A 23,189-nucleotide genomic window follows, 5' to 3' on the forward strand; every position below is an offset into this window, starting at 1 on the left:
TAAAACTGAGAGAGAAAGAGTCACAGAGTGATTGTGCTGTTTGGGCTTAAGCAGGTGAGGGGAGAAGTGCACAGGAGAAAGGATGTATCTGAGAGCAGGTGTCGTGTGAAAAACCCTCTGGGTTATTTTCAGCTGAAATTTCCAACAGAGCTCATATTTTAAAGAGGTTTTATAGGGAATAGCAGTTCCTTCAACCCACTCTCTTGTCCCAAATGGAAGTCAATAGCAGAAGGATTTTGACTGAGTTTTCCCATTGCAGGGACTAGTGGAGCACTGTTCCTGACAGTGCAGACTGCAAAGTTTTGCCCAGTGAGTCCTAAGTGGTGAATATGAAAACTTTGGGTCTTTATGGGTAATCTGACAAGTCACTGTGTATTCCACAGGTACGGCTTGATATTTGGAACTGATTCAAACAAAAATCTCTGCTAAAGGAACTTGGACCAGACACAGCTTTTTGGCTGCAGCAGAGAGAAGCAAAGATTTATTAGCGTTTATTCCACAGGAACACCAATCATAATAGAGATTAACTCAGATATCAGTGATTCGGAACAGAAACACGGATGGAAGAAGCAGACAGGACATCCAGAGAGCTCTGAGGAGCCCCTGGAGGGAGCAGTGTTGAATAAATTGGACAAGTGTTCTCTCCTGCTCGTGGAGGGGATGTTCAGCCATGCTCAGTGGAGTCTTGCTTGGTCCAAAGGCCTCACTGGGAGGTCACGCAGTGGAAGATGCTGGTCTTGCTGATCACTCCTCAACCTTCCTCAAACTCGCAGCTGAAAGATGGAGGAAAGCAAGAATTTCTTCAAATAATTCAGTATTTTTAATATTATGTTACTTGCTAAGTATCACCTGTGCTGTTCTCAGTGCACCAGGCTTGTTCCCAACCTTCTGGAAAAGTCCAGACAGTGTCAGACTGAGTTTGTACAGTGTGTGTGCAGATTTAACAATAAATACATGGATCTGCTTCTGCTCTCAGCATGGGAGTGCAAATCACTTCAAATTTAGAGTGGCTGCAGCAGTACAAACCAAATATAGGTGAACTCACAATCTGCACTTGTGTGTGTACGGATATTTACAGTAGATTTTTATAAAGTAAAGAGAGCAAGCACATAATATGCTTTAATCTTGCCTACCAAGAGTGGAGTGTTGGAGGGCAGAGGGGGTGTTTGATCAGAGGAATAAATTTTTCGGAGGAGTTTGCAAAGCCTATGTAGGAATTATTTAAAAAACAGAGCTCATCTACATCAAATTTTACCAAATAATCTTCCTCATGACACAAAATCCTCCTGAATTTACTGCCTTGTTTTCCACATCAGGAGTATCTGTGCAGTGTTCCTGCTGTTTGCACTGATGGCTTCAGGCCCTTTGGGCAAGAGCCAGCTCTCATGTCATGACTGACTGTCAGTCTGCAACAGAAACTGTTTGGGACAGAGCCTGACTGAACCTGGTCATTATAAGGAGTAAATGGAAATCTCAAGCAGGACCATTTTCCACCTTTTCATTAAAAAAAAAATCAAAAGTGGAAATGAATCTTTCTAAAAACTACATCTTCCTGCTCATTTTCACCATTTTCAGGCTTTTGTCTGAGGTGCAGCCAGGACCTGGACCCTTACCCTGTCTCAAGTGTTTTATGGCTTCAGACACTTCCTCCATGGTTGCTCCTCTCTCCAATGTTTTGTTTCCTTCCAGGCAGACCTTCATGTTTTCAGCACTTCCTGGAACCAGAGCCAGGAAATCAGATATGGATCAGACCCTTTGGTCATTCTCCATCTTTTGCTGCTTCAATATTTTGCATCAAATGCCTCATATATTTTAAATGTCTGGAGTGTTCCAACTATTCTACCCTGCTTTAACCAACCCCTGCTTAATGCCACTCACATTTCTAACCTTTGACTTTCCTAGTTCCCTGCATACTTTGGATTTGGCACCATTTTCCCTTTTCCCCCTTCGTTTCCTCTTTTCACCCATCCTCTGACACAACTCTTCATGCCATCCTTCATGCTGCTCATGTAGATTTGTCACTGCCTAAGAACAAACATCAGAGTGGCCTTAAAACAAGATTGGGGAAAAAATAGCAAAAATATTTCCAGGAAGGAAGCTGGTATATCCTTTCCTGCTAATCAGAGAGAATTGTGAATTGCAGGATGTATTTTTAAATTCCATTTTTACCTGGGCTTTCACAAGAGTCGCCAGCCTGGGAGTGGGAAGATGAAGAGCGGGAGAGGCAGGATTTACCCCCTCCTTCTCCAACACTGCCACCTCCTCCACCTGAAGTTTTATCACAAGTTCCACCTCCTGTTCTTCCTTCACTCCCTCCTCCTCCACTTTCAGAAGAGGAAGATCTTCCATAGGATCCCCCTCCATGGGATCCTCCGGTTTTTCCTCCACTGCTTCCTCCACCTGAGGACCAACAGCTTCCTCTTCCACTACTTCCTCCATGACCTCCTCCTCCTCCTCCACTTTCAGAAGAGGAAGATCTTCCATGGGATCCTCCTCCATGGGATCCTCCTCCATGGGATCCTCCACTTTTTCCTCCACCTGAGGACCAACAGCTTCCTCTTCCACTGCTTCCTCCATGACCTCCTCCTCCTCCTCCTCCTGAGGATCCACCACCAACTCCTCCCTGTGAAGTGCTGTAAAAGGAGGAAGGGGTGTGTTACTTCTTTCTTACCTTTCATTCTCCCAAATAATGGCACTTCCTGATGGTACTTAGGAGAAGAAATGGCAAATTACAATTGCAAACACTTTTGTAAAAGTACAGCTTTGCATGCTGCCAGCTAAGATTTAGATTGCGAATTCTTGTGCTCGTAGTAAATGTGTTGATGATTCATCCCTTACACCAGTTCCTAATACAAATATTGCTGCCATCCTGTTTCCCTGATAGCATCGATAGAAAGTTAATTAATTGATGTCTGTACCTAATGTCCTGCTGCCCCTCCTGCAGCAGTGCCCGGTACTGCTGGATCTCCTGCTCCAGGCGGGTCTTGATGCCCAGCAGCATCTTGTACTCCTCGTTCTGGCTCTCCATCTCACAGCGGATGCTGGCCAGCTCCTCCTCCAGGGGCCCGATCATGGCCTGGATCTGCTGCAGCTGCATGTTATAGCGACGTTCCGTGTCTTCCAGGTTGGATTGCAGAGAGTCTATCTGCAAAGGGAAAACAAAATGTTTATGGGAATGTGGCAGGATTAGATCCTTCTTATGCCCAACATGGGAAAAGTCCCACATGGTGTTGGATGCGCCAGGGATCCTCAGTGACTGTCACAGCCACATCCTGGCATTCCAGCAGCTCCTGAGTTCTTTGCATATCAGGGGATGAGGAGCAGTTGTTACCTACCATGCTGATCTGTGACTGCAGCTCAATTTCCAGGCTCTGAAATTCACGTCTCAGCACAGAGATCTGCTGGTTGCTTGATTCTATTTCCTGGCCACTTGAGTGGACTTGTTGACTCACTTCCTCCATCTGAAATATTAATGTAGGGAATTGGAGTTTCTGGGTTTTACTTACAATGCCAACATGGCAGTTTATCATGGGACTATATGGAACACAACAGTTTGAGGAAGAGCCACTGGTAGAATGGGGCTGTTCAACTTGCTAGTGTGGCTCTGCCACAGCAATTCAAGCCCACTTGTGATTTACTTAATTTTGACCAAAGGCACTCTACCATTATTTTGTACAAGCAATGGACGTTGTGTCATTCCTCTACAGGAAGTTCTTACGAAGAGTTGTCACTATTTACCTTGCTTTCATACCACTTTTCAACGTCTGCACGGTTTTTCTGAATAATAGCTTCGTATTCTTGCCTCATCTCATTCAGTTTTTTCAGCAGATCCTCTCCTGGAGCATTGTTTATCTCCACATTCACATCACCATTGGACTGGGAATGCAGCAGTTTCATTTCCTGCAGAGAAAACCCAGGCCCAAGGACGATGAACACAAATATATTTCAACAACATATATATATGTGTCTATGCATGTGTGTGTGTGTATATATATGTGTATATATATATATATATATATATTTGAGGAGTTTGTGTTGCAGTTATTTAGCCTTGACTTTCCAGTCATTGCTTGTTGAGGGGGCTGAGCTCAGGGGTATCCTGGAGCAGCCTGGCCATGCCCCTTGGTCGGTGTTTCGAGCTTCCCACATGTCATGTCATGACATGTCATGTCATGTCATGACATGGGATTTCAGCTTCCCATATCCCCAGCGTGCATTTCAAGGAGCTGGCTCTCACCTCCTCGTGGTTCTTCTTGAGGTCGATGATCTCCTCCTTCAGAGACTCAAACTGCATCTCCAGGTCGGACCTGGTCAGGGTCAGGTTGTCCAGCAAGGGCCTCAGGCTGTTGAGGTCGCCCTCCACGTTCTGTCTGAGCCCGCTCTCCATCTCGTACCTGTGCCAGGGACAGTGCAGAGAGCTCAGCCCTGCTCTGGCACCTCAGCCCTCCTCTTAACCAACATTATTTATGGAAAATTCACCTATTCCAGTATCACTGTCTGCTTTTGTGTCTGTACTTTGGAGCATCTCTCAGCCATCAGAAGTAGGATATCATCAGCCCGTACTTAACATTTAATTAATGATATTACTTAATAACAAAGGTATTATTCTTTATAGTAAATAAATGTAAAGTTTCATATTAATATCAAATTTTAATCTAATTAAAATATGTTCTGTGGTCTCTTTCATCATCTCTTCTTACTGTAACTTTGTCCACGTTCCATCTATCTTGTTAACCTGACTTTTACTGACAGAAAATCCCAGTTTTTATTTTCTTAAAAATAAAACTTTTTGTAAGCTCTGACTCTGCAGCCACAGGCAGCATTCCTGTCAAAGATTACCCTAGGAATACTGAAAAATTTGAAGTCTCTCAAATTATTTCAGTTGTGTTGCCATGGAAACAGGAGGAAGCCAAGTCCCTATGGATTGATAATTGTTGATGGAATGAATCTATGAAACTAAGTTCAGGAAAGCAGGAGGAAGGAAGTCAGTGCCTGTAAAAGAGCAATATATATTTACTTTATTCTAAAGTCTTCTGCAGTCATCCTTGTATTATCCAGGTCCAAAAGTACCTTGTGGGTGTCCACAGCTGCAGCCACAATCTAGAAGAGAAACAATATGTCAGGAAAACATTCCCTGTGAACCTCTCAGTCTGTCAGTGCTTAAATTTCTCTGACAAAGAACATCCTACCTGTTTTTGAAGTTCTTCAATTTGTCCATAATAGTGGCTGTAGTCCTTCGGGCCAATAGGGCCTTGCTTCTGGTACCACTCCCTGATTAACTGCTCAAGATGAGCATTTTCCTTTTCCAAATTCCTGACTGTGTCCATGTAGGAAGCCAGGCGTTCATTAAGGCTCTGCATGGTCAGCTTCTCATCGTTGGAGAGAATTCCCACATTCCCTCCAGGAAAGCCACCACTGCCAAAGCTGCCACTGCTGAAACCAGCACCGCCTCCATAACAGCCCCCAAAGCCGCTCCCGCCTGACCTGAAGCCCGTTCCCATGCTGCTGTGGCCCATTCCCCCTCCGTAACATCCCCCACCCAGCCTTCCTCCCCAGCTGCTGCTGCTCATTCCTCCTCCATAGCTCCCACACCTGCCATAACCACCACCTCCTCCACCACAGCTGCTGCGGGAGCTTCCTCCACCACAGCTGCTGCCAGATCTGCCACCACCACTGCTCCTGGAGGTGACTGTCCTGGAGGAGGACTGCGAGCTGCCCCCGCCACTGCTGCTCCCCCGAAGGCAGCTCTTCAGGGGCTGCTTGGAGCCACAGCTCATGGTGGCAGCAGCAAATAACTCAGGTGAAAAGTCAGCGCTGGTCTTACAGTTGTTCTGGAATAATAGCTCCAAGTTCCAGCAGCCTCCTCTGCATTTATACCTGAGACAGTGGGTGTCACCGGGGAGGGAGTACCCGCTTGCCGTGTGTGGTTGCAAGCCCTAATTTGCCAAAAGGAGATGCTTGGCAGTGGCAGGAAGCTTAACCCTTCCTCTCAGTGTTTGTGACCATTTGTTTATTGACACAAAACATGTAATTTCTGCTGGGTGGCTCGGAATTAGGGAGATGTCTGTTGAGATCTAGTGCACTGGCTTACAGTCATCCGAAACAAATTCATCCCACTCACCTCGTCCTGGTCACAGCCCTCTCAGCACAACAACACACTGCCACGCTACAGGGCAGCAAGGGATGTTCCTGTCTCTCTTCTAATGCTCAGAGATTTGTCAAGGAATTCTGGCTGATTTTTTATAGCTAACTGATATTTTCATAGGTTTATTATTATCCTATGCCGTATGCTCCATATTTGTAATCCTTTATTGCTTTATGCCTTTGGAAAGCCTAGTGCAGGATGTTGTAGGTACACAGAACCACTCTGACTTCTGTGTAATATCTCATAAAAACTCGGTGAATAATGGCAAATGTCACGTGTCTTCAATTATTTCAATCACACCTCCGTAATTGTGTTTTATAAGTAACAAATTAATTATGAAAAATGGTATCACAACAACTGCTCTGTGTCAGGCTAAGGGAAGGAAGTGCAGCAGGTTGTTGCAGGGAAAATCCCCTCATGTGCTTGGATCAAATGCAGGTACAGGATTGCTGAGAGACCTGGGAAAGCTTTGAGGCTTGGAGCTGGTCTCTCCTGACATGGCTGGGAGTGTCCTGAAGGAGATTTATAATTTTATCAGGATGCTTTCCCTATGCAGCACAAATACAATACCTGGAGGAGAAAGGTAAAGGTCTTGGTTTGGGGATGAAGTCAATAAACTACATCAAAACAGCATTTTTCCTTCAGGTTTGTTTTCCATTCACAGACATAGCATGATCAAAAGTAGAAAATATTTGCTATCTTCCATTTTCTTCTTTTAAGATTGTATCTTTGCCCAGTGCAAATGGATAGTTCAGCTGCACATCTGTCCTGTGACAGCCTGAAACTCAGCCTGTGACATTTCTTACCTGGGTACCTCTCAGCCCTTCCCTCCTGCCCAGGTACGTGATCCTTAGGAAATCCCAGTCTGTTACCTGTTGCACCTTGTGGGTGGAACTCGTGTGATACCCAATTTCCTATATTAATTTGGGCTATTACTGTTTTCTCACTCAGCCTTTGTGGTGGTGGTTGTTGCTAATTAAGTTTTGTTTGTTATAGTGACTGTTTGTGGAAACAGCTTTTGGTAGAGGCTCCTCCTATCACACCCTGGCCCACGCAGAGGATGTGCCTCACGTTCCAGCTCCTGCTCCACTTCACCTGAAACATCTGAGGGAGCAAGGCCTCCCCTGCATTGTAGGAATTTAAATGCTTCACCACTACACTCAGTAGAGTCTGGGGGATGATTTTCTCTGGTGAGAAATCCTTTTCTCCCAAAGTGAATGAAATTCTCTTCTATATTTCAGCTACTTTGGCTCAAGAAGCAGCTGGGTTATGTCCCATTAAATGTTGCTTTGACACCCCTGATACAGAGACATGGGAACAAATCAATGTTGTTCTGTATAATTCTGCAGAAAGATTTTGTTTGGGTTTTGGGATTTTTTTCTGGAAAAATGTTTATTACATCTTCGGGAAGACCAACCTTCCTGTCTTCCCTTAACAAAAGAACATTTTTTGGATGATTTGAATATCAGTGACAATGCTTGTGTGCAATTTCATGGCTTCGTTTTTAATACATGTAAGGAAGATTTAATGCAATTTTCCCCCTAGAACTTGTGCAGGCAATGTACTTCAAGAGTGAAACTTAGCTCCTTAAAACTGAAGAAGCCAAACAGATTCATCATATCTAGAAATCCTGGCCAGGATCAGAGATAGAAGTTATGGAAGAAATGGTTCCTGAAAGGAATGTTTTATTTCAGAGCTGTAAGGTGGAAGCTGGTTTATGAGGTGGTAATTTCCTCTGCAGTTCTGTCTCATGGTATTGTCCAGGCCCTTGCAACACACTGAGCTTCCTGTGTGATCTTAGATAATGTTTCCAGCAAAACCCAGAGATGCTGCTGAAGTGCAGCTGGAGGGCTGGGAAACCTTCACATAAAAGTGATTGCAATAAGCGTCAGGAACTGGAAGGATCCCCAGCAGTATGAGTGAAATGGGACAGTGAAATGTTACAGAATCTGGGGCTGCTGCTGAGCCAAAAACTGGGCAGAGCCAAACTGGGATGGGGTGGAGGAGGAGGAGGAGGAGGAGGAGGAGGAGGAGGAGGAGGAGGAGGAGGAGGCGGCAGGTGGCCCCACAGTTGTTTGCACTGAGGCCTCTCCCTTTTCCTGTGATGAAACTGTTACGAGCTCCTGCCCAAGGAGGAGGATGGGCTATTTAAGCCTGAACGGCTCCTCCAGCACTGGCAGGAATCCTCCGAGGATAGGCAGGAATTCCCTCGGCATTTCAGTGGCAGGGTTCTGTGTGCTCTGCACGGCCCAGATGTGCACGGGCTGGAGCAGAGGCTGTGGGAGAATAGAGCCCTTTTCCTTTGGGACTGTGGCAGCAGGAAGGGGCTGGGGCATGGCTCAGGCTGGGGCTGTGGGTGAGCACACGCCGGCTCCTCTCAGCCCCCAGGACCACCTCTCCCAGCTCCACATCCCCACCCTCCCCACACTGCTGTGTTTGGGAGAAACCTCCAAGGCTGCTGAGCACATCTGTGGGGTCACAGCTGAACTGTTGTCCCCCTTTTTGGTGCTTCATTGGGATCCTTTTCCATCCTTCCTGCTTCTGGTCAGGTCTTGTTGGAAAACTCAATTCTTGTATGTTGCTACACAGAGAAATCTATGAAATATTTACCTAGGGAATGTGACTCATTCTCATAATTATATGTTATAAAATAACTCCCATTATACAATCATCAGGCAGTTTTATTAATACCAGATAATCCCATAGGATTTCTCCATAGTAGAAAAGAAAGCCAGGCCATGCAGTGTGACTGTGTTGGAGGGGGAACATCATTCTTGTTTGTACTCTGCTCTCCATTCCAGTGAGCTTCAGCTGCCTGACACTTAGCATGAATCTGTTCTCTTCTCCATTAAAATTTAAATGATGAGGATCTTTTTCTTATCCAATAAAAAGCTAGATGCTTGAAAATGGAAAAATCCGATTAATCAATTGTAACATATTAGAGCTCAATCATATTTATTGTTTTAATAGTGGATTAGCTGAGAGTTCTAAGCAAAAAGTAATTCCTACCCAGCAATTCATAATTGTTCACTGTGTAGTGAGGGCACAATGTGTTTGGAATCTTCTGTCCCCTCCAGTAATACAGCTGTGGGTGCCTGGCAGCAGTTATCATCCAGAAATATTTGAGGTTGGAAATGCTGTCAGTTCTGACAATTTCCAGTGAAAAGTGTGATTTTCTATAAATGCATTTTTGTGATTAGAAATAATTCTGTCAAAGATGGTGCCTCATTCTTCTCCAGGCATGAGGGTGCTAACCAGTATGCTTGGGTTTGTTCCCCCAGCCCAAAACACACAGTATTGTTTTAGATCTCAGTGATACTCTGTGAAAATCATCTGCAAGTGGTGGCCTTGGCAGTGCTGGGTGAAGGCCTGGACTTAAGGATCTTAGAGGGATTTTCCAACCTAAATGAGTCTGTGATTCCCTTATGCAAAAAAACTATTTAAGCTTTTTTTAAGAAAAGGGTTTTAAAATATCTGTTTTGAAGTGAGAAAGTCCCCGCCTCTCCTGAACTATTCTGCAAGACAGGGTGTGATCTTGGCATCCACCCACACCCCAAGGTGTGTGGCCACAGGGACTATCCCTGGAATCTGTCCCCGTTGTGCCCAGTGGTTCTAATGCAGCACATTCACCAACTGGTCAGTTAAATCTGGACACGGACAGGTGACCTGCTGTCTTCCAGGGAGGGGCAGCCACGAGTGTCCAGTCCAGCAACCATCCCTCCTTTAGGAAAAAAAACATAAATCCTGCCTACATCCTACCTGATTTGTTACTCATTACTATTGCAGAGCTGAGTAGTGATGAAACATTAAAGAGCGCCTTCAAAAGCTCCACCACCCAGCAGAGCGATGGTGGTTGTGATAGGAGCAGTAATTAGGTGAGTCAGAGCCCTAAGAGACTTTCAGAGCACAAGCCCTTGGTTTGGAACTGCTTCATTGTGGGTCTAAACAGCCCCTGGCCCATCTGTCTCTCTGAGGTCTCCACCGGCAAGACCCTCATTAGCAAAGGGTCATTACAGCACATTTACAAGCCCTCAGGAGTCTCTGACTTTCACTGTGCTCCCGCCTAACAACACAATGCAAAACACCGCAGTGCCGTTTGGAAAACAAACAGGTATTGGCAAACCGGTGCGGGAGTTTCAGTCTGGCGCCCGTCCCACGCACCCCACACGGGAGAACACCTGGGACCTGCGGGAGGCAGGGGACACCTGCACTGTCCCTGCAGTCACCCGCAGAACCGGCTCGCATCAACCTCACTGCGAGTGTGACCATTAAATAGCGGCGGAGCTGGAGCAGAGTGGCAGGGCTGGTGGCGCGTTCCGTGTTTGCGGCGCTGGGATGTCCCCAGCACGTCCTGGGATGTCCCCAACACGTCCTGGGATGTCCCCAACACGTCCCGGGATGTCCCCAGCACGTCCCGCTGCCCCCGCTGGCTCTGCCGGGAGGGGATGATCCAGCCCCCCTCGCCTCTGCCCCTCGGCAGCTCCATGGGAGCCGAGTGCCCTCTAGAGCGCACCTGCAGCGAGGGCCGGGGATCGCTCATCCTGCATCTCCAATAATCTCCAAATTCCCGTGTGGTGAAACGCAGAATGTGTCCGGATCCCCCGGCATGGTGGGCGCAGGGCTCGGTGGCACAGAGGGAGCGCTGCCCACCCCACTGCAGGGCAGGGGGACGGACATGGCTGAAACTGCTGCAGATTGTGGATCAATGCATTTTTATATCATTTTAATCACATTATTGTATTCTGTTGGATAGGCTAAGAGCAACTACTCCCACTTAGCCACAGTCAGGATTAGCTCTCCACTAACTTAGCCTCTCTGGGCCTCTTAGGAAAATGTAAACTCCACTTTAAGCAGTCTCAGATTTTGGTCTCAGGTAATGCAGTTTCTGCACACCTGGGGCAGAGCAGGGACCGAACAGGCCGGGGCCAGGACAGGGCTCGGGACCAGGACACTGCCAGGATTCAGTGACTTCGGATCTGCCAGCTGGGAACAGCTGACACCTGACGGGAGAGCTGGGAAGTGCCAGGATTTCCCAGGCACTTTCTCTATTTCCTTGTTCTTCAGCACAAGAAGCATTTGCATGTCAGTCAGGATTACGAATTATTCCAGCTGCTCTTAAATTTTTATGTGACTTTAAATACAGAAATACAGTGCTAATAACAAACCTCTGGTTCAGACTCAGTGCAAACTGGACGAGTTTTGGATTGGCCAGATTTGTCCTGTATTCTCAGGCATGTTCAATGCCTCTGTCCTCTGTGGAAAACAAAAAATAAAAAACCAAACCAAACCAAAACAACTCCCAAACCCCCCAACCCCAAACAAACAAACAAACAACCCCCAGATCAACCAAACAAAAAACAACAATAAAAAACAACCCCCCCAAAACCTAACCCAGTATGGGTATTTTAAACTTCTCTTCCCTGTGGGAAAAACAACCAAACCCAACCCAGTGTAAGTATTTTTACAGGTGCTTCATGTTGATATTTCATTCTGTGGTACGAGAGGGGCAGTGCCGATGGAGCAGAAGGTGAAAAGTCAGAAGCCAAATTCCCAGGATTTTAGTTTCGGTGAGCATCTTCCTCTCGCTCACGGAGGATCTGATTCACGCTGTTCTGCTGGGAGGAACGAGCAGCAGCTCCGGGGCTTTGTTCAAGGGTTCGGGCAGCTGCAGGGAGAAATTCGAGTCTGGGAAGAGCAGGACGAGACCCTGGTCCGGCCCCACGGAGGTGCAGCACTGCCGGCAGGAGCCCTCGGTTCCTCCCCGCTGTCGGGACGAGCATCTCTGCTCCCGGGAGCGCCCGTCCCCGCCGCCTCCCGGCCGCCAGGGATCACTCTTGTCCCTTCTCCGCTTCCTCACAGCCAAAATTCCGCCCTCCCTTTGCCTCTTCCCGGCTCCCGGCCTATTGCAGCGCAGGAAGCGGCCAGAGCAGACGCAGAAATGCTCTTTTGCACGCGTGTGGCACAGTCAGGACTTGCAGAAATGAATTTGCTTTTATGTTTCAAATGTTTTTTAATTTCTCATCAAAGGAGTCCAAAATATTTGACAGTGTTTAGGTGCGAGAAATCTTTGTACCGTGTCACATAAGGTACAAAAACGGCTTCCAGGCCATCAGCTCTTTCCGTCCTGTGGGTGTCCCTGCACCGCTGTGGATGTCCCTGCACCGCTGTGGATGTCCCTGCACCGCCGTGGATGTCCAGCCACCCTTTGGCTGTCTGATGAGCAGAGGAGGTTGCTGAGAGCGTCTGACACCTCAGCACCTCCTGCTCTGCTGCCAGGCACCCAGGAGAGGGGCACTGCCTCGCAGGGTTCCCCTCCTCGGGCAGGGCTTTGACACAGAGGAGGTGAGTGTGCTCTGCCAAGGGGCAGCTCCCTGCTCAGATTGCTCACCCTGCAGAGACAGGCAGGCAGGACAAACCTGCTGAGACGTGTGGGACAGACCTCATGCTCCCCAGCACCAGCACATCTCCCAGTTTAACACCTGACACAACTGGAGAGCAGCTGGAGATAAGCACCAGACATGGCTGGTATTTGGTACCTGTGTGTGGGTACACACCTGCCCGAGCCTGGGAAATTTGTGTCATTGTTCTTCAATGGGCTCCAGCTCTGCTGGCCTGTCTGACTCCTCCCGTGCCACAGGAATGGGCAACATCTGCCCCAGGCTGTGACAACAGGGAGGAGCTGGACAGGACCTGCCAGGTCAGCAATGCCACTCTCTCCTGCTGGCAAAGCAGCTTTGTTCCCAGTGCAGGATGGTCCTGACTGGCTTAGGTGCCCCTTGTTCATGGATCAGCACCTGCTGTTTGAAAGAACTCAGTTTCAGACACAGGTTCTTGATTGCAGGCAGAAGCAAAGTTTTATTAGAGACACTTTTCACCAGCAGGTGCATAAGTGACCTGACTAACTCAGGTAACTTCTAGAGGTTACAGCATTGCAGAACAGAAGAGCAGAACAGAGGAGGTGGCTCCTGACACCCCCTTTAGCTACGTGGCCAAGCTTCGCTGAGCTACTTCTACTTTCTCTGCACAGACGGTGCAGTGAACACGGACTATTCTTGGGTTGTCTGTGGGTTTCCCTGTCACCTTCCAGTCCGTTTCTCCTTAATCACAAATTCTCCTGCAGGTCACTGGAAAGAAAATACAGCAGTTATTTGATCGGAAAACAAGTAAAATCCTTCACATAACAGAAATCAGATCTCGGTGGTGCCCTTGTTCCTGGAATGCATTGCTAAGCTGGTGCAGCTGGCAGCAACCCGGGAAGGTCCAGAAATTCCCTAATTAATTTGCTTTAATGGGAATTTTCACTCGTTAAGTTATAGCTTTACTCCTCTTTTCACTCTTTCCAAACTCTTTTGCTAAGCTTTGGCTATTGTCTTCTTCACTTCTTCCAGATCTTCCTGTCATGCTTTATTTCCCTGGCCTTCTCCTCTGCATTCCACTGCTCCTTTTTTCTCCCATTTGCTTCCTGCACCTCGTGTTCAGTCCAAGCTCTCTTTAAACCCATTTCCCACCACTGCAGCAGATCCCTCCTTTAGCACAGTGACTCTGAGAGGATGCCTATCACACATCCCAGAAATGTGCTGGCTCCTGGCCTTAGTGCACAAGGACATGAACAAAGGCAGTTTTCCTTTTGTGAAAATGCAGCCCTTACCTTGTATGTCTCCGGTCTTGCAGGGTGGGACCTGGGGCTGGCAGTGGGCAGCTGAAGTTGTTGTGTAGGTGTGGCTCGTCCTAATGACCCCTCCACCAGTTCCCATTCCTCCTCCGTGACTAGTGGGACAAATTTGGGGAGAGAAATAGGGGATTTTAGAACTTTACATGTCACTGCTGACTGACTACGTGACACAAAGTCTCAAACGATGGCCTTTATAGGTATTATATTACATTTTCTTTCACTTTCAGAGTTGCTTTGCATTTGTGCACCCCCTTGGCATGGACAGTTCTCCCCCATCTCACTATTAAAAAGGGACTGTCATCAATGCTGACATAATGCCAGGAGTGACAGTGTTGTCACCAGCAGTTAACAGATTCGGTGTTCTGATTTGCAGATTCTGAGCACTGAATTGTAATGTTCGTCACAAGGAAGTTGTTCATAAGGCAACTTTTTCATCTCAGAGGAAGGCTTAAGAAGGACTGAAGATCAGGTTGGATACCCAATCTGTAATACAGGTCCTTGGCATTTTCATTTATTCTCTAGTGGATCTAGAAAGGTGCTTACATGAGGTCCTGCTGTCCTCCTTCCAACAAGCACCGGTAGGTCTGGATCTCCTGCTCCAGGCGGCACTTGACGTCCAGTAAGGTCTTGTACTCTTGGTTCTGGCACTCAATTTCTGCCCTTATTTCAGCCAACTGCTGCTCCACGCACGTGATCTGGTTCTGTAACTCACCCAGGAGGGTGTTGTACTGGCACTCAGTTTCAGCCAGAGATGATTCCAAGTTATTTCTCTGATAAGATAAGCAAAAAAAAAAACCAACAATCATTTAAGTGTCACCCTCCAATCCAAAAATGAATGAGCCTTTCACCACCATTGTGCTGGTGGGTGGGTCTGGTTGTTCATGCTAAGAACCCAGCAGTGACCAGCTGGAGCTGTGAGTTCTTCACCCACCTGGCTGAGCTGAGCTTGGAGATCGATTTCCAGGGTTTGCAGTTGGCGTCTCAGTTCAGTCACCTGGTTGTTGCACGTCTCCACCTCCTGACCACTCGTAATAACCTCCCGATTCACCTCCTCAATCTGAAATCACCAACCGGGATAAAGAGCTTCAGGGGATATCTGGGTATGCTGGACTTGCTTTTACAGGAGCAGAGCAGGTTCTCTGTGCACAGGGTGTTCCCTACCAGCTCCTCTGCTTGTTCATTTTACAAATCCCATTAACCTCATGGCTATTAAATCTCTTTAATCCAAATGTAAAATATCTCTCTTCCAACAACACACCACAAGGCCTTGTGGCAAATGCTGCTGTTCCAGATGGGACATAACAAACTGGTCAGACAGGCCTGTGGCTCCTGTGGAACACAGGGTATAACAAGTGCTGCTCTCAGGCTTCGCTGGGAAGGAAGAACTGCTTATTGTCTCCATGTCTGGTCTCTGAAAGGTTCCTGGGCTCGGGGCTGTGTGTGTCAGTCTGGTTTGCAGCACAAGTGTGTCTCTTACCTTGCACTCGTACCAATCCTCGACTTCCTTGCGGTTGCGCGCTATCAGTGTTTCATACTGGCATCTCAAATCCTCCAAGATCTGCCTGAGATCTGGTCCTGGGCAGGCATTGACCTCCACACTCACATCTCCAGTTGATTGTTTCCTCAGGCAACTCATCTCCTGGAAATAAATCCCAGATCAGATCATACTGGCTTTTGGAACAGAACAGAACATCAAAGCTCAGTGGCAGGAGCTGCCCTCCTTGTGAGACTTTCCTCCCTGCTGTGGCTGTGAAAGGCACTAGAGGATGGTGCAAGTGTTTTCCCAATGAATCTGTTGGCTAATTTCTTTCTTCATCTAGGGGAGTCAGCAGCAGCTTTCCCCCCTCTGGCACTCCCAGTGTGAGCACAGCCCCAGGAGCAGCACTGCCCCACCACAGCTCCCTTCCCTTCTGAGGGGAAGCCCTGAGCCCTGAAAAGTTTGGTGTGAAAGCTGTGGCCTGAAAATTGACTATCTTTTAAATTCCGAGCACAGTGGCAAAGTTTCCTGCCAGGGCCATGATGCTGGTAGGGTCTGGGCAGGACCTACCTCCTCATGGTTCTTCTTCAGGCAGCAGAGCTCCTCCCGCAGCGACTCCAGCTGCGCCTCCAGGTCAGACCTGCACAGCGTCAGCTGGTCCAGCACCTGGCGCAGCCCGTTGATGTCGGCCTCCACGCTCTGGCGCAGCGCCAGCTCCGTCTCGTACCTGGGGTGTGTCAGAAAGGACAGATTCAGGATGGGGATGTCCCACATGGGTCCTGTTTGTGCCAGGATGTCCTTCCCCAGCTCTGTGCTTTCACCTGCGTTTTGGTGTCCAAAATGCCACATTGCCTTGGATTTCTGCACCACTTCAAGTCTGTTACGTGAAAGCTTTTCTTCCTCATGGTTTTTCCCCTGCTCCTGCTCACTGTGTTTGGTATCACTTATTCAGCTGCATTTCTGCTTTGTTGATGCCATCTGCCCTGGTCTGGGGTGAAAATGGGCCACTCCCTGAGGTGCCCATCCCCAGCCTCACCACAAACGCCATTGCTAAGTGTTTTATCCAAGAACTCTAATTAAGGGAGGGCTGGTGACCAGGAGCAAAATGCCTTTCATCATCCTGCCCTACAGTGGTTTGGGGAGACGTGTCTGGAGCCTCTGTAATTAGTGCTCTGAGCCTCCCAGGGAGGTGGAAGGGAGCAGGGGGGAGGCAGCAGGTTCACAGAGGAGCACTCACTTCACACGGAAGTCATCGGCAGCCATCCTGCTGTTATCAATGTCCAGGATGATCTTGTTGTTATCAATGGTTGCGCAGACAATCTGGAAAACAGCAAACCATGAGAAATGTCTCCTCTCTGCTGTTCTACTCTATAGGTCTTTAAATTAGATAGTAACTCTTCACATTTCCCTTTTTCTGTTACCTTCTCACATAAGTAACCTTGTCCCTTCAGCAGAGAAGTTGAAGGAGGAGGCTTTGCCTCCTTTACTCACAGAAGAAAGGAGATTGACCACATAGAAGTGGGAATTAAAGAGTTGTGGGATGGGACTTCTCAGTTTCGAGATCTGAAGGCAAGTTCCAAAGATGCTTCAAAAACAAACCTAAAGAACCTTCCTTAAGATAATAAATCTCAACTGATATTCAAGCTAGCATGTTCTGGGCTTCAGAGTTCAGGACCTTCAGGGAACATGGTGGAAAGATGTCTTTAAGCCTTAAGATCAGTCACAACTTTCTCTGTGGACTTATTCTTTCAGGCTATTTGTGTCACTGTGACAATCAATTTCAATTCTCATCTTTTCTCACCTAGAGATTTATAGTGTTTCATTTGATAAAGCATCCAAAGTATATGTTTTTGATTGTGCCATAGTTTGCTTTGGTCTTCCTGGGGGACTGACACCACTACATTTCCTCAGAGTACATTGGTAGTATTACATTTACAAATGTGTAGTCAAATACAATGTACCAGAAGCATCCTTTTTCAGAGTGTTCTCCCACCCATACCACCTTGCAGCACCCCTCCCTGATGTGCCCCCACATGCAGCAGTGTCATGGGGGAATTTGCCAAAATCTCTGTTTGCAAAGACATTCACAAGCACCAAAGATCCCTCCAACAACTGCAGTAGGTTCTGAACACAGATTCAGGAATAAGCTTTCAAAAGGGGAGGAAGGACCCAGAAATTCAGCAGTAAGCTTTCAAAAGAGGAGGAACAACCCAGAAATTCAGCAGTAAGGTTTCAAAAGGGGAGGAACAACCAAGAAATTCAGTAGTAAGCTTTCTAAAGGGGAGGAAGGACCCAGAAATTCAGCAGTAAGCTTTCTAAAGGGGAGGAACGACCCAGAAATTCAGCAGTAAGCTTTCAAAGTGGGAGGAACAACCCAGAAATTCAGCAGTAAGCTTTCTGAAGGGGAAGAACAACCCAAGGGGGGATTACCTGGTTCTGAAGATCTTCAATCTCTTTGTAGTAGCAGCTGTAGTCGCGGGGCTCGCAGGAGAGGCCCTGTGTCGCGTACCACTCTCTGATCCTGCACTCCAGCTCAGCATTCTCCTTCTCCAAGCACTTCACCTTGTCCAGGTAGGAAGCCAGGCGGTCGTTGAGGTTTTGCATGGTGACCTTCTCATCGCAGGATGAAAGCAAGCAGTCGCTACCGAGACCCCCAACAACGACACCGCCTCCGAGGCCAAACCCCAGGCCATTGCCATAGCAGTTGCCACCTCCATAGCTCCCACCAGCCAAGCTACCAACACTCAGTCCCCCTCCATAATTCACTCCACCGCAGTAACTCCTTCCAGAAAAACCTCTGCCACTGCCCATGCCAAAGGAAGAAATCCGTGCTCCACCACCACCACCAATGATACAGCTGCCACCGCTGCTCCTGCCTTTGCTAGACACAGTAATGGTCTCCTTAATGTTGCAACTCATGGCGACAGCGGTTGGAAGCGCAAGCAGAAGCCCAAAGCAAGATGCACAGCTTGATACGAAATCAGACTGCGAGCTGTCCGTGGCCGCCGATCCCTATTTATACCTTCCACAGTGGGTGTCACCACTGCTTCTTCTTCCCATAAGGCTGGCTACTCCTGCCATTGGTGCCAAGAATAATTTCTCAAAGGGAAGTTTCCTTTCAAGAAGCCTGGTAGACAAGGAAGATACTTTACATGTCTCTTGCTAATTTCAAAAATGCATTAGCAATAATGTTTTATGAATCATCAGCTTTTTGTTTATGATGCAAACTTACAGCATTAAGCCAGGAAAAACACTGTCCTAAATTACATACCAGGAAGAAATCATTAAAGGTTATTGCATCAAAGAGCTCTTTATCTCTCATTAATTTATTTTCATTTTATTTTGAGTTGAATAAGCAGTTTTCATGCTGAGGTTGGACTATGTAAGATGAAAAAGAAGAAATACTAAGTTTGCTTTTCGAATGATGTATGAGGAGTGATGTAAGAACTCTGGAAAGATCAGAGACACAGAGATTAACCTTTAAATCTCTCCACTGGCAAAATGACAAATCTGAAATACTCTGCTGCAAGACAAGTGAGACCAAGGAGGGATTTTTTAATGGACATGGATGAAAGGTTCTTCAGACATGATTGTGGCTCTCCAGTAATTCACAAAGGATTTGTTTCATTATGTGGAGAGTGTAAAGGAAGGTAAAGGTGCTTTAAATATTTCCTGTTGTTTAGTGAAAGATAATTTCTGCACTTCTCCTCATTATGGATTGTAATTGTTGCTGGGAAAGGGTGCTTTTGAAACAGTGGATGGGAGTGGAAACATCCTATGGCCAATTTCTCTGTCAATACGTGCTGCATTTTAATCAGAGCTTTGGGATTGCTGTCCTGGGACATATAAAAACAGGATTGCTGATAGAGCTGCAGAGCAATCACTGCCCTATGCAGTTCTACCTGGGCTGAAGAAGCTTGATTTAGTACAAACTAGAGGCTCTCTATCAGTAATGTTTCCAAATCTTAACTAAGCAAGGAAAATGAAAAGTAAGAATCCTTTCACACTTTTGTAATCAAAATTCAGGCTGAGATTCTTTTCATGAGATGTTTTGCAGAGGCTCCAGAGCACTGACCCTCTCCCTGTGGAGCCCCTTTCCAGCCATGGAGCAAGGGACAGGCATTCCATGGCTTTCTGAACCCAACTGTTCCTTGTAAGAAACTCTCCAAATCTCCTTCACCAGGGAAAAGTGAGTTCAGACTCTTACTGAAATCCTCACTCAGTGTCAGGACTGTGGATTGGAATAGTTATTGTTATGGCAGGTAAATGATCCCATTTACTTCATGACTGACTTATCCCAGTATTCATGGATTTACTCATCATTTTATTGCTCTTATTCTTATTTCTGTTGAAAACATGTCTCTGCTTTCCTTTGCTTCCTTGGATGTTCCTAATCCATGCCATGAAAGGCAGAAGCATTCTGGTGATCTCTCCAGCAGGCTGGAGAAGGGTGTGGAGAGGTTTCCCTAAGTTTTACTCCAGAATAAAGCATTTTCTGCTGGCCAAGCTGCAGCTGGACCCAGCCACAATGCCTGCATGTCAGCCTGCCCTTCCTGACACACTGAGCCTCCCTCTGGCCCTAAACACACAAAAACAAAGCACGGAATAGGTAAAAGCTCCAATAAAGTTATTGTGTATAGCAAGGAATCACCAGATTTCATTCCTAGGACTGGAGAACATAATTGGGAGTCAGGGTGTGGTGGCAGGAGCTCACCGAAACTGCTGTAAGCTGCATCGCTGGGAGCTTCTCCTGGTCTGCGGGTGATTCCTCAGGAGTTTCCCAACAGTGTGTGCAGCAAGCAGCTCTCCTGAGTGAGCACACATTCCTTCCCCGGCCCGCAGTTATCACCGCGCTCATCAGTGTAGCGCAGGCAGAAACACGGGATGACTTGTACTCTGTGGGAATGGCGCCAGCGGAGATAAATCCTCCTGTAGCCCCCCCTCAATGTTCCAATGCTAGCTCAGACCTTAGAGGGCTTTGGAGGAATATTTCAGGGACAGGAGAAAGGATCCAAAAGAGGCTCTGACCCCCTGGTGTAGTTTAAGATGTTTATTCCAGGTGGTTACCAGAGGGGAAAGAGAATGCGTGCAGAAGAAGAGGGTCTTATCCAGGCTTCTGCCAGGGAGGGATAATTGGAACACAGCCAAGAGGGTCAGAAAGGGGAGGAAGGGTTAAACTGTGTGGTTACAGGCTCTGGGGGTCTCTGAGGGGGCAGAAACCATTTCCCAGGGGAATGCAACAGTGGAGGGTGTCTGCGTGCTGGGGACGCTCCTGCTCGTCTGAGACACCTCGGTCCCCTCTGCCCCTCACACCTCTGTGTGCCTGCAGCAGTGCCTGTGCCCAGGAGCTTTGCCCTGCACACACTTCCCTCTGTCTTGTTATTTTTCCTGCTCATCTCCCGGAAATGAGGGCACTAGATAAACTAAGACAAGACTAAGAGATTGTTCTGAGACCTTAAAAAATTAAATTAAGCTTTCCCTCATGTTTTCATTCAGTTACTTGAACTCATAAGCTTCCTGGGTCTGTCTCATGAGTACAAAGAAATAGGGAAATCTTATGGAAATGTAGTTTCCAAGGTTTGCAGCTCCATAATTTGCAGCTCTTTAATAAATGAAGGGTTTCCAGGGTGTTTTCTGCTGGGGAACTGTTAATCACAACCTGCCTCTCCTGAGCTGCCTTCCAGACTCATCCCAACTTGTAGGTCCACAAACAACATCACAGCGTCCCAGGAGCTGAGGCTGTACCCCCCAAGGGCTTTCCAGAGGCATATTCATAATTTCTGGATCATTAGAGTCTTTCTAGCCATGTCATTAGGTCTCTTTCACCTCTCAGGAATTCAGGACAGTTCCTTTGTGAAAGTGCACGCTTTGGATCTGCTGGACGTGGTGGGAAGGGTGGGAAGGTCTTTGATATGAGCCCAGGGAATCTGGAGGAGCAGCTAGATGTCAGTAGCAGTTCACAAGAGGAGAACCAGCCCAGAGCTGGTGGGAATCAGCTGGGGCTGCCCGGAGAGACTGGGAAGCTTTTCCATACCATAGGTAGCCAAGAGTTTCCAGAAGACTGGAAACTGGAAGAGTCTCAGTGCAGTGTCTTTGTATTTTTAGAAGCAAGAGTGTGAGGACTCATAAACTGGGGAGGATTGAGGCCAAAAAGGGCAGCAGTGGATTATCTCACTGTCTTTGCACTGAAAAAGGCAGGAGGAGACAATGGGAATGGAAAGGGAGAGATTTGCTTTTCAACTTCCCAGCCAGAGCTCTGAGAACAACTGAGATATCCACAGGACTCCAACACAAGGACATTTGCTATTATAACCACAATTTGTATCTCTTTTGATCTCTTGTGAAGCACTGGCCATGCTTGTCTACTGAAGGAATTCTGTATCAAGTGTGGGATTTCCTGTAGGGCTGGAAGTGAACTTTAAATAAGGCTTAATTTAGTCTTGGTTTAAAAACTTCTACCTTTGGCCACTCCTCAGAGTCATTGCAGGTGTTCCAGTGCTGCATTATCTTGTCTTGCCCATGGATATTATTAAACTTAGTGTCTGCTAGATGAAATAAAGAAATATCACTGACACATCTTCTCTCTATGGCCTCTCAGAACAGGAGAAGGGCACCTTTCACCTGCTCCCTGGGACATTTGTGGTTGAACTTCTTCAGGCACTTGCTACCATGTTAAGTCTATTTCTGTATCATCACAGAAATTGTTGTCTCTGTAAAGGAACTGGCAGTAGAAAAGTGTACCACACTGTACTGTATGTTCTGTCCTGAAGTGGTTTTGTCTTTGTACACGTTCTCCTCCTGCCCTGAGTCTGGCTGTTCCATAACCTCCAGCCTTTGATGGAAAAGGAATAACCAGGAGTTTTGCTTTACTGGGTCATCTCACAGGTGAATGTGACTGTAAGAACCACACCAATGTCAAAACCACCACTGCTTGGCTTTCTGGACCAATAATTTAATCCTCAAAACACCCTTATAATATTTTGAACTGCCAGTTCTCCAAACCCAGAGTGACTCTGCCAGCTCAGTGTGGCCCACGGCTCCGGCAGATCAGTGCCAAGACAAAACCAGTTCAGCACCAGCTACAGAGCTGCTGGGCAAGGCCAAGGAGGGACTGACCTGCCTTTTCTGTGACAGCTGGGTGGCTCTGGGTGTCCAAAGGCCCTACCTGGCTTTCTTTTCCATTCTATTCTCTGTTAAACTGCACTTTTTCAATTCCCACCCTGCCCTCTGCAGCTCCCCAGACAAGGTGTGTTTAACACAGAGATGATCTTTCAACCACTCCTGATATTCAGGTTGAAACTCTTGGTGATCAGAGGATGACCAGTAAATGACTCAGTCACTGTGTGAAAAGAGAGGAGATAAACCTTTTGCCCCAGTTCTTTTCCCACTGTGAAGATTCCCATGAAATGAAAGGGATCAGTTTGAATACAAGCCATGTCAGCAGGAATTGAATCAGTTTTGGAGACCAAGATTTCATCCTCAACAGTCTCCAGGCTGGGGGATGGAGCAATGAGAGGGCTCAGCCCAGATGTGTCAGCACTAGACTGGGACCAAGGCAAACTGTCTCCAGATGTTCCAACACTGACTTTCAAAATTCTTCTGAAACTGTGTTTCAGCCCAATGCTGTATGGAAAGGACACAGATCTCTGCCTGACCTGCCTGTCCATGGAGGTCAGGGCAGGTGTCACACAGGAATGGGCAACATCTCCCTCAAGCTGGAGCTGGACAGGACCTGCCAGGTCAGCAAGGGCACTCCCTGGCTCCCACTGGCAAAGCAGCTTTGTTCCCAGTGCAGGATGATCCTGACCAGTTTAGGTGCCCCTTGTTCATGGATCAGCACCTGGTGTTTGAAAGAACTCAGTTTCAGACACAGGTTCTTGATTGCATTAGGCAGA

General features: G+C 47.2%; 2 protein-coding genes across 3 annotated transcripts; both read right to left on the reverse strand.

Moving 5' to 3' along the window:
* Positions 1 to 462: 462 nt before the first annotated feature.
* On the reverse strand, positions 463 to 5,829 carry LOC134553762 (keratin, type I cytoskeletal 9-like). 2 transcript variants are annotated; one of them, XM_063403821.1, is made up of 9 exons: positions 5,190 to 5,829; positions 5,018 to 5,100; positions 4,238 to 4,394; positions 3,739 to 3,900; positions 3,336 to 3,461; positions 2,919 to 3,145; positions 2,170 to 2,633; positions 1,614 to 1,715; positions 463 to 773 (listed from the first exon to the last, which is right to left on the reverse strand). In XM_063403821.1, exons 1-9 carry the CDS (start codon positions 5,775 to 5,777, stop codon positions 745 to 747), a joined length of 1,938 nt encoding a protein of 645 aa, XP_063259891.1. In that variant the 5' UTR covers positions 5,778 to 5,829; the 3' UTR covers positions 463 to 744. The 2 variants fall into 2 exon arrangements, with proteins under 2 accessions (XP_063259891.1, XP_063259892.1); XM_063403822.1 differs by lacking the exon at positions 1,614 to 1,715.
* Positions 5,830 to 13,028: 7,199 nt separating this feature from the next.
* Positions 13,029 to 18,213, reverse strand: LOC134553763 (keratin, type I cytoskeletal 13-like). The gene is made up of 8 exons (XM_063403823.1): positions 17,725 to 18,213; positions 16,532 to 16,614; positions 15,865 to 16,021; positions 15,295 to 15,456; positions 14,749 to 14,874; positions 14,361 to 14,587; positions 13,794 to 13,912; positions 13,029 to 13,269 (listed from the first exon to the last, which is right to left on the reverse strand). The coding sequence occupies exons 1-8, from the start codon at positions 18,211 to 18,213 to the stop codon at positions 13,244 to 13,246; spliced, it is 1,389 nt and encodes a 462-aa protein (XP_063259893.1). The 3' UTR covers positions 13,029 to 13,243.
* Positions 18,214 to 23,189: the final 4,976 nt, after the last annotated feature.

Source organism: Prinia subflava, chromosome 8 (assembly GCF_021018805.1).
Source record: "Prinia subflava isolate CZ2003 ecotype Zambia chromosome 8, Cam_Psub_1.2, whole genome shotgun sequence".
NCBI lineage: Eukaryota > Metazoa > Chordata > Aves > Passeriformes > Cisticolidae > Prinia > Prinia subflava.

Coding starts and splice junctions, on each gene's coding strand:
- LOC134553762 (XM_063403821.1), bottom strand. CDS start 5,777: ATGAGCTGTGGCTCCAAGCAGCCCCTGAAGAGCTGCCTTCGGGGGAGC. Junction 4,395..5,017: donor GCAGAAGACTTTAGAATAAA/GTAAATATATAT, acceptor TCCCTGGCACAG/GTACGAGATGGAGAGCGGGC. Junction 774..1,613: donor CATAAAACACTTGAGACAGG/GTAAGGGTCCAG, acceptor TCCATCTTTCAG/CTGCGAGTTTGAGGAAGGTT.
- LOC134553763 (XM_063403823.1), bottom strand. CDS start 18,213: ATGAGTTGCAACATTAAGGAGACCATTACTGTGTCTAGCAAAGGCAGG. Junction 15,457..15,864: donor TGAAGAAGAACCATGAGGAG/GTAGGTCCTGCC, acceptor ATTTATTTCCAG/GAGATGAGTTGCCTGAGGAA. Junction 13,270..13,793: donor CAAGACCGGAGACATACAAG/GTAAGGGCTGCA, acceptor TTTTCTTTCCAG/TGACCTGCAGGAGAATTTGT.